Source organism: Abrus precatorius, unplaced genomic scaffold, assembly GCF_003935025.1.
Source record: "Abrus precatorius isolate BTA unplaced genomic scaffold, Abrus_2018 Scaffold8, whole genome shotgun sequence".
Taxonomy (NCBI): Eukaryota; Viridiplantae; Streptophyta; class Magnoliopsida; order Fabales; family Fabaceae; genus Abrus; species Abrus precatorius.
Window position 1 is genome coordinate 440,271 of NW_020874428.1, and position 17,724 is coordinate 457,994.

A 17,724-nucleotide genomic window follows, 5' to 3' on the forward strand; every position below is an offset into this window, starting at 1 on the left:
CTCCTTTAAAGTTTTTGTAAAAATTATTTAAATTTCGCACCTCCTGAACTAATATCAAATCAAATGCATTTCACATTTTAGATTCCGGAAAGGTAACAATGAGATTGGATAATAAACATATCACAACTTGTTCTGAAAATTTAATTCTTCTGAAAATCTTTAATATAATTATTGGAATTTATTTTTAAAAAATATTTATCTCTGTAGTTAAAAAAATTGCATAAACCTTCAAAAAGCCTTTTATGATTTGGCATGCTACAAAGAAAAACGCATACATATTCTTAAGAATGAGACTAGGAGCTTAAATGAGAAGAGGGTCGATAATTTTCATCTAATAATTAACAAAATTGTAATGGAGGTGTATCATAATTTATTTATATTAATTAGTGAAAGAAAAAATATATAAAATATTTAATAAAAGTAATGAATAAAATGTATAAAATAAAATAAATGTTTTTATTGTTTTTATTTAACTATTTTATATAATTTTTTATTATTTTTACAAATCAGTTATATTATATATCACATTTTATTATATTTATGTTAATTACTTGATAAAAATTTAGACTTGGAGGCTTAATTCAAACATTTGAGAAAAATATGAAGACTAAATGCAAGAAATTTAAACCAAAAAACTAAAATTATACATAAATTAAAATATGGAAAAATATATTATTGAGTAATTTTTTAAAATAATTGAAAATAAAAAAACATCTTTTTTAATACGCAGTCCATAGTTAAATTAACTATAATAAATATTTAATTTTTTAATTTATAAATAATAAAACAACAAATCATGTCAATTTATAAAATAAACAAATTTATTTCTGGATATACTTACGTGTCAAAGTAAGTACTCTTTCTTAAAAACATAAAATTCTTTAAATGTCATAACAACATGACTATACATAGATAATCAATATATACTTTTACAATAAAAAAAATGTTAGAAATATATTCTCTAACACATTTGTTCTCACGCACTCTTTTTTATTATTGACTAATATCTAATTTTTAAATTAATATATCTCTTTCATACTATTGTAGTTTTAAATAAATTTTAACTAATAATAAATAGTATGTTAGTGTGTTAATAGCATTCTTCTTACAATAAAAAAAATTTATTGTAATAAAAATATATATCAAATCAAAAAGTACGCATGTAAAGATTATCTAATACATATAACTAAACTTCAAAAAAAAGTTGGTCTTTAGAAAACTAATGAAAAGAAATAAAGTCTATGGTTGGAAAAAAAATATTATGACATACAAGATAAACTATAAAAAAGAAAGTTATATGAAGAAATTTACGTAATGAATAACAATGTAAGTGATAACAATAATGATAGTAGAGAGTTATAAGAAACATAGCATGAACATAATACGAAGAAGTAAGAACGCGTTGAAGAAAGACACAATTTTGTTAAGATTTAGTTTTAGAGATTGGTTAGCTAACAATTAATATCTAAAAATAAATCTAGAGAGAAGTTATATGTGGAAATGTTCTTCTCCATTTTATAAAGCAATTTCATGCATATCACTATTTAAAGTACATACTTTAAAAATTAATTATATCTTAATTACTCTTCAAACGTAGTTTAGATGGTTTTATACTAACTACTCTTCAAATGAGTTTTAGAGATAAATTCTCTTGTTAGTTATTTTTCAAGTGACTTTATCAAATCAATTATTTATTAATCACTTTGTAAGTTAGAGTTTAAGATGTAATTTAGTGTAATGTGTATGAAGATTAATTTAAAATTATTTGAGAAGATTAAAATATTGAAATAACTATTTACTTCCAATATTTGATATTGTATAAGTAGAAACATTTTTATAAAGTTGAGAATGTGAATATCATAATTAAAATCAATAAATTACTTCCTAGTTCATTCGTCATTGAACAAGGGTATATATTAGAATTATTCTTTTTTTACAATAACATGAAATGGGTTGGACATAAATATTTTTATTTTTATTTGATTTAATTTTGGTAGAATTATTTTTTAAATTATACTTCAATCTAATTAAGACCCTATTTTAAAATATATCAATCTTAACATTTAATCATATACTTAAAAAGTATAAAATTAAAGTTAAAATATATTTTAAATAAAATAATATAAATATGAAATCATAAAATACATATTCAACTAACTTAAAATAAGATCAACTATAACTCAAATTTAATATTATAATACATAAGATCTAAATTTTAAAATTAAAATAAACATTGTATCATAACATGTCACCAAGTGGCCTTAAGAATTTAAGGGAGAGTGAATTGAATTCTAACATTTCATTTTATTTTTAACAAAAATCTCTTTTATCAAAGAAGAAAGATTTATACATATAAACAAGATAATGAATAAAACTCACAACAAAATAAAGAGTCAAGAACAGATAAATGCAAATATAAATTTATCTTGGCTTAGTTACTCTAGTAACTCATGTTTAATTATAAATAATATCAAAAAAATTTATTATTCACCAATTTTTTAAGATGTTTAAAAACTTTTTACAATTCTTTGACCACTTACGCTTTTGAGAATTCTCACTTTAAAACAAAAGAGATGTCTCACATTCTTACAAATTCTCAATATAAAAGAACAATAAAAAAAATATCACTATTTATTTAAAATAAACATTTCAACTTGAAATACTATAAAATTTTTAATAGATAAAGCTTTTTGACCACAAAATTTGATGGAATAATCAAAGGAAAAAGAAATGGTTAAGTGCAATTGATTTTTTTTATTTTAAAATTTATTATTCAATAAATATTTATAAGGTGTTTGAAATTTTATCCCACAATATATGATTTTTCAATATATATATATATATATAATTATTTTGTGTATTCAACTAGACTTAATTGATTACAAGATCCAATAATTGATTACACTGTATAAAAAACACTTTTGTAATAAAAATAAAAAAAAAAAAAAAAAAACTTTACTTCATTACGAAGTTAATTTTAGTGAGTCATGCTCATTCTTAATCGATTACATAACAAATACAATTGATTAGCAAAGTATTAGCTTCTAAGTTATGCCAAAAAATAATATTATAGTTGAAGCAGTTTTAAAACAAAACTTATTAACCATACCTGACTATTTTTTAGAGATTTAATTAATATTATTTTAAAAATAATTTTGAATCTTAATCAATGTAATAATATTTTTTAAATAAAGAAAAACCTAAATCTTAAATATCTAATCATATAATTGAATTTTTCCTCCTCAAATAGTTTTGCATTAAAGTTATTGCAATAGTTGATATTAAATTTCACATTTTCAAAACTCTGCAGCATAACATGTTGGTGAAAATGTTTGAATTTTGTACCCTCAAAATTAAGTAAGATACATGTACATGTATAAGAAAAATATTTCATTAGAGTGAAGGCACGCCTAAAGAAGTATAAAGTAACTAACAAATTTAACTAAAGTTCTACTTTAAATTTATTTTTTGATATTAGGACATTGATTAAAAAATTACAAAATAATTTTTTAATTTAATTTGTGTTTATAACATATTAAAAATTATGATAGAAGTATATTATATGATGCCATATTCATTGAATTATCTATGTAATATTGTAATTCCTAGGGGCTGAAGGCGTCATTTCAGTTGCAGAAACTTGGAACGGGTTCATGTTATTATTTACTTTTAATTTTTGATTTTATAAGTTTTATCTTGCCTTCGTTCCATATTTTATAAAATATACCTTTGAAAACATTAGATTTCACTGAAAAATAAATAAATTGTAATTAATGTCCAATTCTTAGCAATTATATATTTTTCGATACACTTATTATAAATAATTTTGAATGTTATATCATTCACAAAATATATTTTTATACCAGTTATTATCATCTTTTTATTTTTTATTACATTAATTACCTATTTTGATTACCACTTTTTTGTTCTCTCGTGAATTTAACTTTCACTGAAGTTCTTTAACATTTATCGTTACAACATTTTGAAATTGCCGAGAAAACTATTAACTTTTAAAAAAAGAAAAACATTACATCTTGTGATGATAAGTGTAATTTTTACGGTTGCAATAACTTATATTAATGCAACAATAATTGTTATTGTATTTTTAATATTATACAATTAAAATTATTGTTATCATTAAAAAAAGTTTTCATAATAATAATAATAATTACTTTTTATTAACAATGTATACCGTTGACATATTGAATATATTATACTAATTAAAGTTAATATTATAAATTATTTTTCTAAACATATTTTGTAGCCATATTTTAATTTTTCTTAACAATATAAGTGACAGTAAAAAATTATCATTTTATAACAATTTAAATAATTGGGATAAATATTTAATTTTATATAATTTTCTATTAATTTTTATTGTATATAAAATTATTTATGCATATTTAGTTTTATAAGATATTATTTATTTTTATTAATTATGTCCACAATGTAAAATAAATGAGTAATCATTTATAAAAAATATATATAATAGAAAATGAGACAACAATTTTAATAAAAATAATTATAATTTTGCAATTCTTTAGTCAAACGCTTAAAGTGACAAATTAAAATGAACAAAAGGAATATTTATCAATGAATCAAACGAATAAGTTTCTCTCCATCATTTTTTTTTTCAAATAAATTCATTGGTCAATGTGTATTGAAAAATAACTTTTTAAGCAATAATATCAAGAGTAATTTAGGAAACGAAATTTAGTGACTACTAAAAACATATCTTTTGTTATTAATTATTTTTTAATGTATATAAAGTCACATGATAAATATATATATATATATATATATTTATCATAAATTATAAAATCAAATATATTAATAATGATAAATAATTTTTTAATGTGTACTAGAGAAAATAGAATAAAAAATTAATATAAATAATTATTTTTTATTAAAAAATTATATCAACTGCTATCATATGCAAGATTATGCAGAAGGACCAATACTTAATTTTATATATAAGCCAACGAAAATTATAACGAATATTAAAAAAAATATCTTTTACTAGAAATTAATTGTATTTACATTTCACGTATTATGGGTTTGACATGATTAAGAGGCTAGTTATGCAAGTATTACACATGTTATAGATATAGTCTGTGTGATATCTTGTAAGTCATTCTTATGCAAGAAACTATGTCGGTGAAAGAAAAGAAAGGATAAAAAAACCAAGAATATATTAAATTATGTAACCAATGTGAAATTAATATAACAGAGCAGAAACAGATTAAGCAGGGAAATTTAGAGTTTTGAGTAATTAATTAAACTTTGGATTCGAGACTAGCAAAAAAAGGCCTAGAAAATAACGAGCTGAAGAAACATTAGAGTCATCATCGACCTTGACCAAAAGAAAAGAAAGTCGTAATGGGAGCAGTCTACATAAACTCAAAATTTATGAGTCAGGGAAAGGAAAATCCCTAACAAAATTAGAATTACGAAGAAACAAAAAGAAGAGAAAGAATGACGATCAAAACTCTCTAATCAACATATAACAACTCCGCTACAAATTAAATTATCCGAGCCTCCACCGTAGCTGTCCTACACTACCATCTACTAGATCAGCTGCCTGAAATCGGGCCCCACGTGTTGGTGGATCAAGTAATCCTCACCGTTGGATACGTCAAACATCATGTTCTGATGATGGTGTGGTAGGAACTGCTGTGGCTGGTGCTGCTGGGCCCGCACCATCTCCTTCTGCCTTCGCAGCTCCAGCACCTTGCGATGCGAGTTCGAGTGCTTTGTCAGCACGAACGTTGGGCTTGCTGCGGGCCTGTACTCGGGCACCAACCGCCCCGACTTGTACCTCACGCCGCAAGCGTTGCAGAGGGTCTTCGGGCCCATGGGCCCGGTCCGCCACTGTGGAGTCTTGTCCGTAGCGCAATGCAAACACTTGCGCCCGTCTCCGCCACTGCCGTCGCCGCTGTCCTTCTTCCTCGGAGTGGCCTTTGCGTGCTTTTTGGTGGTGACGGGAACGGGTGGAGCGGGGGTTGGAACGACGACGTCGGGCTCCGAAGACGATGACGTTGGGGAGAGGACGAGAAGGCGTGAGGTCCAGTTGCATGGGGGCCCGCGGGACCTCTTGCTGCGCGCCTTGGCTGGAACCGACACTTCTGGGTTGAATATTGGGCTGTTTCGGTTGGGCTCGGAATGGAACTCACGGGCCTCTGATACGTCGTCGTTTCCCGCCTTGATTCCTGATATCCGCTGCAACTTCTGCAGGTCCTCGCTTGAAAAGGATTCCTCCACAAAATTCGAAAGCCATTCCAGCTCCGCTAAATCATCATACTGCGTTCAAATTTCAACTATAATTAGTTCTCTAATATTCCACCCTAAGATATTAATGAACAACATTAATATAATTTTTCAAATGGGTAAAGGTCACAAAATGAAAAATATAATAATGAATAATATTTTTTTAAAAGTTTAATATTTGACGTTATTAATATATTAAAATTTCATTACATGTAAATTTTTATTACGTCTCTTTGAGTATACATGAAAATTAAATAAATTATATATTATACATTTATTATCGTATGCACATTTGTTTCACTGTTTCAGCTTTATTTTATCTTAAGGTAATGCATTCATGCGAAGTGGTTAACTAAAGCATTGATTCTGTTCGTTGGCTAGCCAATAAAATTTATTACCGAGAAATTTCGTAATAATTAAGGGAAATATTACAAGAAAAAGTAGTCTTTGGAACGTGAAATGTGCACAATTCTGTTGTGATAAATGTTTATGTGAATTAGCAATTTTAAGGGGGGAAAACAGGGTCAAAAGGTGTTCATGTAGAGGGAGGCTCTGCTCGTTAAGTTACTCATGGATTGTGAATATGTTTTTATTGATCATTGATACTTGTGGAGGAGTAATACCTAATGTACAAGATAAAGAGAAAAGTAATATCTATGACATACAAATAATGTAGGATGCTAAATAGGTTGAAACTGTTTAGATGAGTATAAATCATAATTTTATATAATAAAATTATCATTGCTTTTATATACTGATTAATATAATATACCGGAACGCATAGGTCACCGGAGAAATGCTCGTCGGAGAGATTCCGGCAACCGACGTCGGCAAGGGTGTTGGGGTCGGAGCCGGAGAAGGAGGAGGAATTGCAGCTTTCAACGGCGGTGAAGGTGGAAGAATCGGTGGAGTTTCCGGGGACAGAGTCGTGGAAGGTGGCGTCGCTAATGATAGCGTCGTCGTTGGAGAAATCTAGGAGGTCCTCAACGATGAATTGGTCGGCGTTATTGGTCTTGTTGTCGCAGGGGAATTGCGAGGAAAAGGTGCTTTGGAAAAACTGGGGTCCTTCCATCTCTGAGCGAATATTAAAAGAAAAAAAGAAGGACAAAGGGTTATTATTATTTTTGTACGTGTTTTTGTTTGTGTATGGAAGAAGAAGCTAAAATTTGAAGGTTGTAGGTTAGGAGGGAGAATTGTGATGACGACGTAACAGGAGCAGTGAAGAAAATTAGTGTGAGAAAGTATAGGGAGTTTGAGGCATAAAGTGAGAGAAGTTGTGGTTTTGAGTGGAGACTGGAGAGAGAGAAAAGGAGAACAGTGTTTATTTGCGTTTGAATGGGACAAGCGAATGCCTATATTGGAGGACTCTTTTTGTTCTCCTTTTCCATTTTTTTTAAAGAAGGAGAAAAAAGTCTCCTGCCGCAAAAATTATAAGTTAAATAAGACCCTTTAATATTAATAAAGACCCTTTAATTGTGTTCAAAGAAACCCCTCCAATTTACGTTTCAAGTTACTTTCATGCCCTTTTTCTTTTCCGAACCCCATTATTCATTCTTCAAATATTCTCTCCTAAAGTGGGTTTCTCCCAAGACCTGCCATTGAAATTATATTAATAATTTTTATAGGGTATTTAAATATACATAATAATTGTTAAAAATATCAATATACTGAATCATTATTTTTTATAAAAATACTTTCATTATAATTTTTAGTATATGCTTTTCTTGAAACAACATAACTTTAGAGTTCCCTATATTTTATGTTAAAATTTCAAATTTGGGTATTTCCGAACTCATAGTTGTATATAATTTATGTTCCATGAAATATTTAGTGATTATGGAGTTGAATTATTTTGGCTATATACCTAAGATACCCACGTCTAGCACTATAGCTTAAGGTAGAAGCATGTTATAACATAATGTGAGGGCACACGTGGAATGTGATGATTTAACATTACTAGGAAAATGAAATGATGAGTGATTGTACGCACGCAACGCAATCATTTTCTGGTTAATTGCTCAACACCTCAAAGTGACCAAAGCTTGGTCACGACAAAAGATACAAAGGGTTAAAAGGGTAAACTCATTTTCATCTAAAAATCAATTGGATAGTAAATGCATAAATTAAATAAGGTGAATTCACCCCTTAGGAAGCGATCAAACAGGTTCAAAGGCCGATTTCATTGCTTTAATATTACTAAATTTTGCCTTTGTTTTATATGGCTATGATCAATGTTTTATATTGTTGGGTCTTTCTATAACACTAATACAGTAATTTTAGCATATGTTAGTTGATTGTTAGAGTAATAAAGCGATGATTTGAAATGACTAATGAGTGGTTAATTAGTTAAAGGGTTTAATATTGAATATTGGGGGGAGAAAAGCAATAGGCATACAGCTAAAAGAGGAAGGGTATTCATATTGCCTTACGATTCGGTTCTCACATTTAACATTGCGTTGACAGCTAAGATTTTATGAACGGGTCAGCTGTTAAAATACTTTGACCTAGCGTTCACATTTTAAGGACTCATGTTAAACTAAAATAGCTAACACATGTAAAGACAAAACACACATTACCATAAACATCAATAAAAGTAAAACACACACTTGCAAGCACGTTTAAAAGGTTCAAAACACAATAATTTCACTCATGCATCCTATTTCTCTTCCAAACTTATTTTTTTTAAAAATTAATTTATTAATATAAAAATGTTATATATTATAAATTTGTGCTTTATTTAAAAATATTTATACTATTAATTAATATTTTATATATTAAATGAATAAATATGTCTACTTGAAAAGGAAAAAATAACTATTTTAACAACACAAAATTTAAAATAAATAAGGATATAGTTTTTTTAACAGTTATATATATTTGAAAATATTTTTTTTTATTTTTATAATTTGAAAATTATTAATAATTATTTCCTATTTATTGAAAGTAAAATCATTTTACATTCATAATGTAATAATTTTTTTTATAAAATTTTAAAAATATATGATTATTTTTAAATAAATTAACTAATTGATAAATAATTATTAATTATTAAGTATAAGCGTCAAAGTAATCCATGTGTTAGACAAATTGACCTAAAATTTAGAAGATAGATAAGGCAATTTTTAGTATTAAAAAGGCAAATACATAGAAATTCAATTCTAGTCACTTTTGTTTATTAATTTTTTTTGTATTATTTGTAATTTTGTACAATAAAATTCAAAAAATATATTTTTTTAATTTACATTTTACATAATATGTCTTATTGCTACTGTACATGCTCAAATAGAAGTTCATAAAAAAAATCAACAATTTATCATAGTTTTCGTGCAAATAATATTTAATATACTCATTAAAATAATTGATTAGATAAAAACATCTTATAATATATATATATATATATATATATATATGTAATATTTGTGTGTGTGAAATATATGAAAAATATCTTTTTTTATTATATTTATATAGTTATTCAATTTTGATAAAATTTTAAATAATTAAAGTAATAAGTAATCATAATTCAATAGTTGATGAAATTTTGTTTTTCATATTAAAATATTGTTAGTATAGGAATATATTATATAACTTATACTGGTGTAATATTTGATTTTATGTATCTACAATATATACATTTAAGAGTTTATGTTGTGAAAAGTTTGACAGGTATTAACATCTCATGAAAAGTTTATCTAAACTCTTTTTTATCTCTTAATATTTTTATAAATTTTATTATTTAAATTTTAAATTATAAAAAAATTATTATTATTATCTAACAAAGTTATTTATTATTTTTTATATTGACATATTATTTTGGCATACTGTATTAGAATTTACTCTAGAAAATTTTAGAAGAAAAGAAATTTATGAACGTTTAAATAAATAAATAAAACTTTCCACCAAATAGTCTTTTCAAAATTTAAATTTAGTTTTTTGTATTCTATAACTTTGAAATTCTTTGGCCTTCAATTATAAATTATGCATTTGAATAGAAGAAAGTTAACAATGAAAGTCAAGTATCATTTATGATTTGTTTTCTCATGTCTTCATATTTGATTCTTTCTTTTTAGGTCTATTGCTCTTTCTTTCTACGTTTACGAATCTTATAAATAAAGAAAATGTTAACCAATGATAGTAAAGTGTAATTTATATTTATTTTCTTATTTATTTATATTTGATTTACCTTTGAATAGAAGGAAAGTTTGACAAAACAAACTCAGGTATCATCTTAATTTTTTTTTTCTTATACCTTTATGTATGGTTTAAATTTCTTTTTCCTCTTTCATTTTTTATTACTTTCTTTTTCTTTTATACGATTTATAAAATATTGTAGTTTTTTTTATATGTAGATTGCTTACACACCATTGTTATGCATTTTTCTATTATTTAGCAAAAATAAACTCAATTATCATCTTCGCTTTGGTTCACCCTTCTTTTTTTTCATTATTCATTACTTTGTTTTTGTTTTATACAATACTTATGGAGTATTTTTTTTTTTTAATATTTTAATTGCTTACACACCTTTATTATGTATTTTTCTATTGTTTGACAGTAAATGTTAAACAACAAACTCAATATGATCTTTCTTATGCATTTTTATTTTTAGATTCTTATTTTTTTAATATTTTGATTGTTTACACATCTCAATATGTTTTTGTTTCTGTCTATGTTCTTCACTTTTTGTTTGTTCGTTAGTATGTTATTATAAAAGAAATTATTTTTATTATTGAGTAGTGTAAATTTAAATTCAATATTAACCATTACTTTTTTACATCTTTGTTTTTATGAGAGTATTTTACAATGAATGCTCTTTTCAACGTTTTTCACCTTCACATATTGTTAAGGATCATTCTCATGCATCTAAACTGCTAAATGAAATTATAAGATTTGTGTATTTATCGAGTTTCACAAAATGTTGCAAATATAAAATTAATTATTTGCTTTGTTATAGTATATATTTTATATATTAATATCCAAATTGATTAATATACATATGTTTAAAATTTATTTCAAAATAATATCAAAGGTTGATGTGAAGGAAATGATGAGTGAAAATTAATAGACCCTATTGGTAATATTTTAATTATAACAAATAAAAGATTTGATAAAAAAAAAATAGTACTTAACAAATAACAAAATAAATTTTAAAAATTTTACCATTTATTAGATGGTCTATATCATGCGTATTTAAATATATTGGTGATTTTAAATTTTATATTATAATTTTTAATTATTTTTGTAAACAAATATGTTATGACTAATTACATATAATATGTATCACTCATGAAGTTAAAATAAAAGCTTAAACCTTTGATTCGTAGAACTTCTTAATTATATTAACTCATTATAAAACTATTAAAAGGCAACCGATATATTTTTATCTTTGCTTTTTATATTTGTATTTTTGTTTAATTTTTTTTCATTATTGTATCATATATTAAATTTATTTTATTTATAATATTAAAAAATCATATTTCAATTAAGAAATAGTTGTTATATTTATATTATTAACACAAAATTTTTTTTACACTATGAGAAAATAAATAGTTATGTCTATCATTATAAAATAAATATAATAAATAATTATTATAAATAATTATTATTATAAAATTATACTGTCATTTAATAAAATATCATATCTTATATTTAACATTAATTAAATACTTTTTTAATTTTAGCCATATTTAATCAAGTTTTTAAATTTTAATATGATCAAAATAGTTTGTTAGTTTAAAATTTACATAACTTGAATTTTTTTATATTTTTTATAAATAATATATATTTTTTATAAAATTAAGAATACTAATACTACATAATAATTTTTTATAAACAAAATTAATCAACCAAATTATTAAATATAATCTAAAATTTGATATTTATTTATATTTAAAAAATTCATTATCTATTAAAATAAAGTAATACGATAAAGAATTCATCACTTTTGTTTTGGTATAAAATTTTATAATGTTAATTTATTTAATAAGAAATTTAAAATTAATAAAAAATTATTAAATAATGTAAATGTTAAAGTTAGTAAATTTGCTAACTGAATTACAAACCCAATGACCTAATAATCTTATTGAGTTATTTATCGATTTGAGTTTAATATCATTGAAAATAAATATCGATTTACGAAAAACAAGTGGTAGTCAAAATTAGCACAGTTAAGTACTGTCTATCTTCTCATTGCATTGGTTAAGAGCGCAGAAACACCACAGTCGAGTTACTCTTTTTTACATTTCTTTTACATTCAAATATGAACGATGGTGTTTGCAAAACTGCTAGTAGAGACGTAAAGTATTATGGTTGAAAAATCACTAAGGAATACGTTATCACTTTTCAGTCTTATCAGAATCCTATTCCTTCTTGCATAGCTTGAGATACATATGGCTAATGCAAGAACATTCCACATACCCCGCAACAATATTATTATAGCAATATCATTAACAAATTCTGATAAATTGAACATTGATCATAGTCATCATCAAGTATTTATTATAATCTAGGAATATTTATTCAATGGGGTGTTATCTGCTCTGAAATGATAACGTCTTTTTGACTATCGTTGACGTGAGGATGGAACTTGCAAAAGGCACTTCGATGCTGAAGTTAGGATTCGGTTCTGAGTAATAAATATTATTTAATAATGAAAAGTCAACTATTTACCTGTACTTTTTACCTTCCTTTTATAAGTATTGTTATGGACTAATGGGCCTGATGAGTCAGTCTTGAGTTTTGACCATTTACTTTAAGGTAGATAATGCCCTAATTATTATCTTTAATTGAATTAATTACCTTATAATCCTGACAAAAGGTATTCAATCAAACTGAACTGAATAAGTATTGGGTTTCTTTTTTCTATATGCACTTCCAAATCTAGTTTTTGATCATTAATTTACATGAAACCCTGTTAAAAGAAGCCAATTGTTTCCATCTTTCTTAATATATGATAAACACTACGACCGTATAGAGAGTCAAGTAAGAGTGGTTTTGGGAGGCTGAGCCGGGAAAATATTTAAAAGAAAAAAATAAATTACGTGTACCACTTACACATTATATCTTAAAAATAGAATACTCATGTGTAAAGTAAAACTATGTCTGTTTTGGGTCAACTGTCTGCCGAAATTGCGTGGGCATAACAATCTCTGTTTTCAGCAAAATAAAAGGTTACGTAAAAAATAAAATAATTTACCGTTGTAAATTAAAAAATGGATTATTATGATATATATATATATATATATAATTAAATTATTATTTTCAACATATTTTATTTTTTCTAAATATACCTTTCTCAACTAAATTCTTCTGATTGGCAATTTATGTCTTGTTGAATGCTTAAAAAATAGCTAATCAGCAAATAGCAATGCAGAATATCCCTATGAATGTGTTGAAGTACATATACAATGCTCATTTAATTCGTATACTTTCGTTCTTATTTCAAATCAGTTTCTTATAATTTTCGAATGCTGTAAAATTATCTATTTAATCTTCAAATATTACAAAATAATTCCTGTAATTTTCAAAGGCAAAATGGTAATAATAAAGTTTTTATAATGTGATTCTATCCATGTGTAAACAATCCAACAAATATACAGAAACTATTTATATTAAAAAAAACTGCAAAAAATTAGATTTTCAATTAATTATAAGATCAATTTTAAAATTTGAGTGAAACGACCAAATTATTAATTTAGTCAAAATAAAATAAGAGATGTCAGGTTAATGTTAATTTAATTTTTAAAATTAGTAGAGTTGTTCAATTTAGTCCTTAATATTACAAATAATAATAATTTCATCTGGTCCTCAGTATTATGAAAAAATAAATAAATTTATCTCTTAACTTCAAAAATTACCAGTTAATTTAATCTACGTGAGGCAATATTAATTTAGGAACCTAACTAATTTGAGGGTAATCAAAGTTGGTTGCTAAATTTACCTTTTTATAATATAAAAAAATTAACTTAATAATACTAATTTAAAAGACGAAATAAATAGGAAAGATATAACTGATTAGTAATGCTATAACATAAAAAATGACAAACCCAAATTTTTTAATAAAATTCACCCATTAAAAAAAATGCAATGATATAAAGGAGCATGTTCCATCACCGAATCATAGCAATGAACTTGTGAAAATTGTTTAATAAAAATTCTTAAAATAATAATTATATTTAAAACTCGGAGAATGAGAGAGAATTTTATTATTTATAATAGACGTAGCTTTGTTATTTAGATAGTGAACAACCAATATCGTATATTATACTTTTGTTTCTTCTTTTTAATTTTGTTTATTTACAGACAGCTTAAAAATATAAAATAAATAAAGAGATAAACTAAAGTTTTCTGATAATAGATTGACCCAACTCGTGCCTAATCAATGGAATAGTCAACGTAATAGCCACGTATTAGTAGTTCCAAAATTAGAGAGTATGTTCCAGCAACGTTGCTCATGCTTTTAAATAGAGGTGCTGGTTTTATATCCTCTGGCCATCTAGAGAATGGAAGACACCACCGTGAATTTTCACAACTTATCATCTGCTAAGGTTGTCGCTGTCGCTACAGGGGAAGCACACACTCTCCTTCTTACCGGTAACTAACGATCTTGTTCTTATGTTGCACTTTCTAGTGGGGGCTTGTTATTGTGAGAGAATTGAACTTATTTTGGTGTGTAGGGGATGGATGTGTGTATTCTTGGGGAAGAGGAATACTGGGGCGGCTTGGTGGAGGATCAGAACGAGATGAGCATTTTCCCGTTCTTGTCAAGTTTGGATCAGAACATGACTCTGTCAGAATAGTGGGAATTGCCGCTGGTGCTTATCATAGTCTTGCTCTAGCAGGTTCTAACGCTTCTCAGTTCTTAAAATGAGTTTCTGTAGATAATTTAGAAAGTGAAGTTGCAGGTCTGTTTGGTGGATAAGATAATCGGTTATAATATGATAACTTTTTCTATCTTATCTCATTTATCATGTTTGTTTAAGATATGATAATTATATCTTATACATTTATTTTATTCTACTTTTTAGTATAAATTTTTTTTTGCAGAAGTAGCAGGTTCTAACCTCCTTGCATTTACTTGACACAAATTTATATTGGATATACTGAATTTTTTCAGATGATCTCTTTCAATGTATTACAATTCATCAGTTATTGGGCGTAGTAACAGTGCTTATATTATCAATGCTATGAAAATAAATAGGAAGAAATAATTTGAAACTGAGTTTGGTGAAAGGTTCTTCCCCCTCTCTAATTGTTCATGCTACTCGTGTATTGACAGATGATGGATCTGTTTGGTGCTGGGGTTACAATATCTGTATCCTTAATATGCTTGAAGTCCCTTTTTAGAATTAGATTACATAAATTGCTCGTTCAGTTGCTCTTAATTATAAAAATTTGCCCATATACTGTTTGTGAATATCCTTGACTTTTTTTTGGATGGTCAACTTGGTATTAATGGAGAGGATTACCATAGCAGAAAAAACACAGATGGAGATTATTCTGTAGTGCCCTGCTTATTGAACAACTTTCTTGAGTTGCACCCTCCTGATTCTTCATCAACTGTTTCAGAATCAGAACAAAAAGCATCACTCAAGGTATGATATGAATTGCACATTTTGAATTTGTTTCAAAGCAAAAACAAGCCAAGGTTTGTGCCTCACTGGTGTGTTTTCAACTAACTGTTTCGCAGATAATTGCTGTAAAAGCAGGAGGAATGATGTCTCTATCTATTGATAATCTTGGGGCCTTGTGGATGTGGGGAAATTGTCCTCAGCAAAGCAAAGAAGGTGGCTTCTCTCTTATAAGCGATTTCACTCCCACGCCAGTGTGGGATTTTCATGGACACACAGTAGTTAAAGTAGCATGTGGAAATGAACATGTTGTAGCACTTGTTAGTGCTGGAGAATCATACAAGGGTGAAGGTGATCTAGTGTGCTACTCTTGGGGTAACAACAATCATGGTCAATTAGGCTTAGGGGATAAGGAGAATAGGCCAAGACCAGAAGTGGTGAAAACATTTGATTTGGATTCGCCTTGGGCAATTTATGAGGTAGCATGTGGTGCCTTTCACACCGCTTTGCTCACTCATAAAAAGAGGCCTAGTGACACATTAGAAAGTAGTAGATGTTGGACATTTGGCCTTGGGGATAATGGTCAACTTGGACATGGAACAACACAAAGCACATTACTTCCTGAAGCTGTGAAAGAATTGCCACAAAATGTGCATCTAATTTCTTTGGATTGTGGCTTGTTTCATACTTGTGTTGTTTCCTCAGCTGGGGATGTGTGGTCGTGGGGAATGGAGAAGGGTCTTGGCTTATGCCCTGATGATAATTATGATGGAACAGATTCTGGTGATGCTCTTTCTCCCCTTCTTGTCTCTTGCAATCCTTATCAACCGAAATTTCCAAAACCGGTTCAAATAGCGTGTGGGGCTGCTCATACTATCCTTGTTGCACATGAGGGATATAAGCTATGGTCTTGGGGTAGAGGAAGGAGTGGTGTTCTTGGAAATGGTAAGACTATGGATTGCTACACTCCCACCATAGTGTTATGGCCTCCACTCATGGAAGATTTCAAACAACAAGAGGAACTACATAGCTATGTTGAGCATGATAAGATGAATGAAAAGGTGATTGAAGAAGTCAAAGAAACAGATGAGAAATTATTAACTGAATTGAAGCTGCTTCAAACAAAGGTAACTATTATGGAAAGATATGCTAGTATGCTTCATGGTTCTATCTTTGGAGAACCTTTTGATGAGCAAGATATCCCTGTCTCGTTGCAAAATTCAGGTGCATTTGATATTGCAAAGGAATGGGAGAACATGTTAGAGGCTGCTGATCATACAAAGCTAATTAAGTTGCAAATGCTCTACCGAAACATGCTTGCTGGTGTGAAAGATAAACTTATGAAGAGAAGGATTAAGGAGATTATAAATGAATGCCTACAATCTACACAGGTGGAAAATTAGTATATGTAGAAATAAGAAGTATACCATTCTGGTCAAAGGATTGCACATTCAACTTAATTAGCTAATTGTGCCAAATTATTGTCTCAGAAATTTCTTTTATATTTGTGAGAGTATTTCTATAAGACTCTCTTGGGGGATTGAGTTCTGTACAGAGTTTAGCACCAATAGCCCTCAATTTTTATGTAAGAAAAGCTCAGTTTGCTATATCCAGTAGTTTGTATCCATCCTCTTGTTGCAGAATAACTTGCTCCTTACTCACTTACTGGGGATTCAGTAGATAATTTGTCAGTCTTGTATAACTCCGTACTCCTCCTTTGCCTTGTATATAGGATCATTGTATAATTATTTGAGTGCAAAATAATAACATTCAATTCTAGTCTATCACACTTTCTTTCTCTTAAACATCTAACTTTCTTTTATAAATATTGTTCAGAAACCTTTATAGTGTCAGAGCATGATCCTATTCATGACCCCCACAAATTTAATGGTAA

At 27.1% G+C, this 17,724-nt stretch overlaps 2 protein-coding genes across 2 annotated transcripts; one reads left to right on the forward strand and one right to left on the reverse strand.

The window, feature by feature from the left end:
* Positions 1–5,568: 5,568 nt before the first annotated feature.
* LOC113847414 (GATA transcription factor 12-like) lies at positions 5,569–7,339 on the reverse strand. The gene is made up of 2 exons (XM_027476513.1): positions 7,040–7,339; positions 5,569–6,300 (listed from the first exon to the last, which is right to left on the reverse strand). The coding sequence occupies exons 1-2, from the start codon at positions 7,337–7,339 to the stop codon at positions 5,569–5,571; spliced, it is 1,032 nt and encodes a 343-aa protein (XP_027332314.1).
* Positions 7,340–14,762: 7,423 nt separating this feature from the next.
* LOC113847420 (ultraviolet-B receptor UVR8-like) lies at positions 14,763–17,233 on the forward strand. Its single transcript, XM_027476520.1, has 5 exons — positions 14,763–14,853; positions 14,937–15,101; positions 15,539–15,574; positions 15,697–15,854; positions 15,950–17,233. The coding sequence occupies exons 1-5, from the start codon at positions 14,763–14,765 to the stop codon at positions 17,231–17,233; spliced, it is 1,734 nt and encodes a 577-aa protein (XP_027332321.1).
* The last annotated feature ends 491 nt before the right edge of the window (positions 17,234–17,724 follow it).

Bases quoted from the DNA above. Each gene is read 5' to 3' on its own strand.
- LOC113847414 (XM_027476513.1), bottom strand. From the start codon at position 7,339: ATGGAAGGACCCCAGTTTTTCCAAAGCACCTTTTCCTCGCAATTCCCC. The intron at 6,301-7,039 runs GTATATTATATT...ATTTGAACGCAG, and splicing joins CCGGTGACCTATGCGTTCCG to TATGATGATTTAGCGGAGCT.
- LOC113847420 (XM_027476520.1), top strand. From the start codon at position 14,763: ATGGAAGACACCACCGTGAATTTTCACAACTTATCATCTGCTAAGGTT. The intron at 14,854-14,936 runs GTAACTAACGAT...TTTGGTGTGTAG, and splicing joins ACACACTCTCCTTCTTACCG to GGGATGGATGTGTGTATTCT. The intron at 15,575-15,696 runs GTATCCTTAATA...ACTTTTTTTTGG, and splicing joins GTGCTGGGGTTACAATATCT to ATGGTCAACTTGGTATTAAT.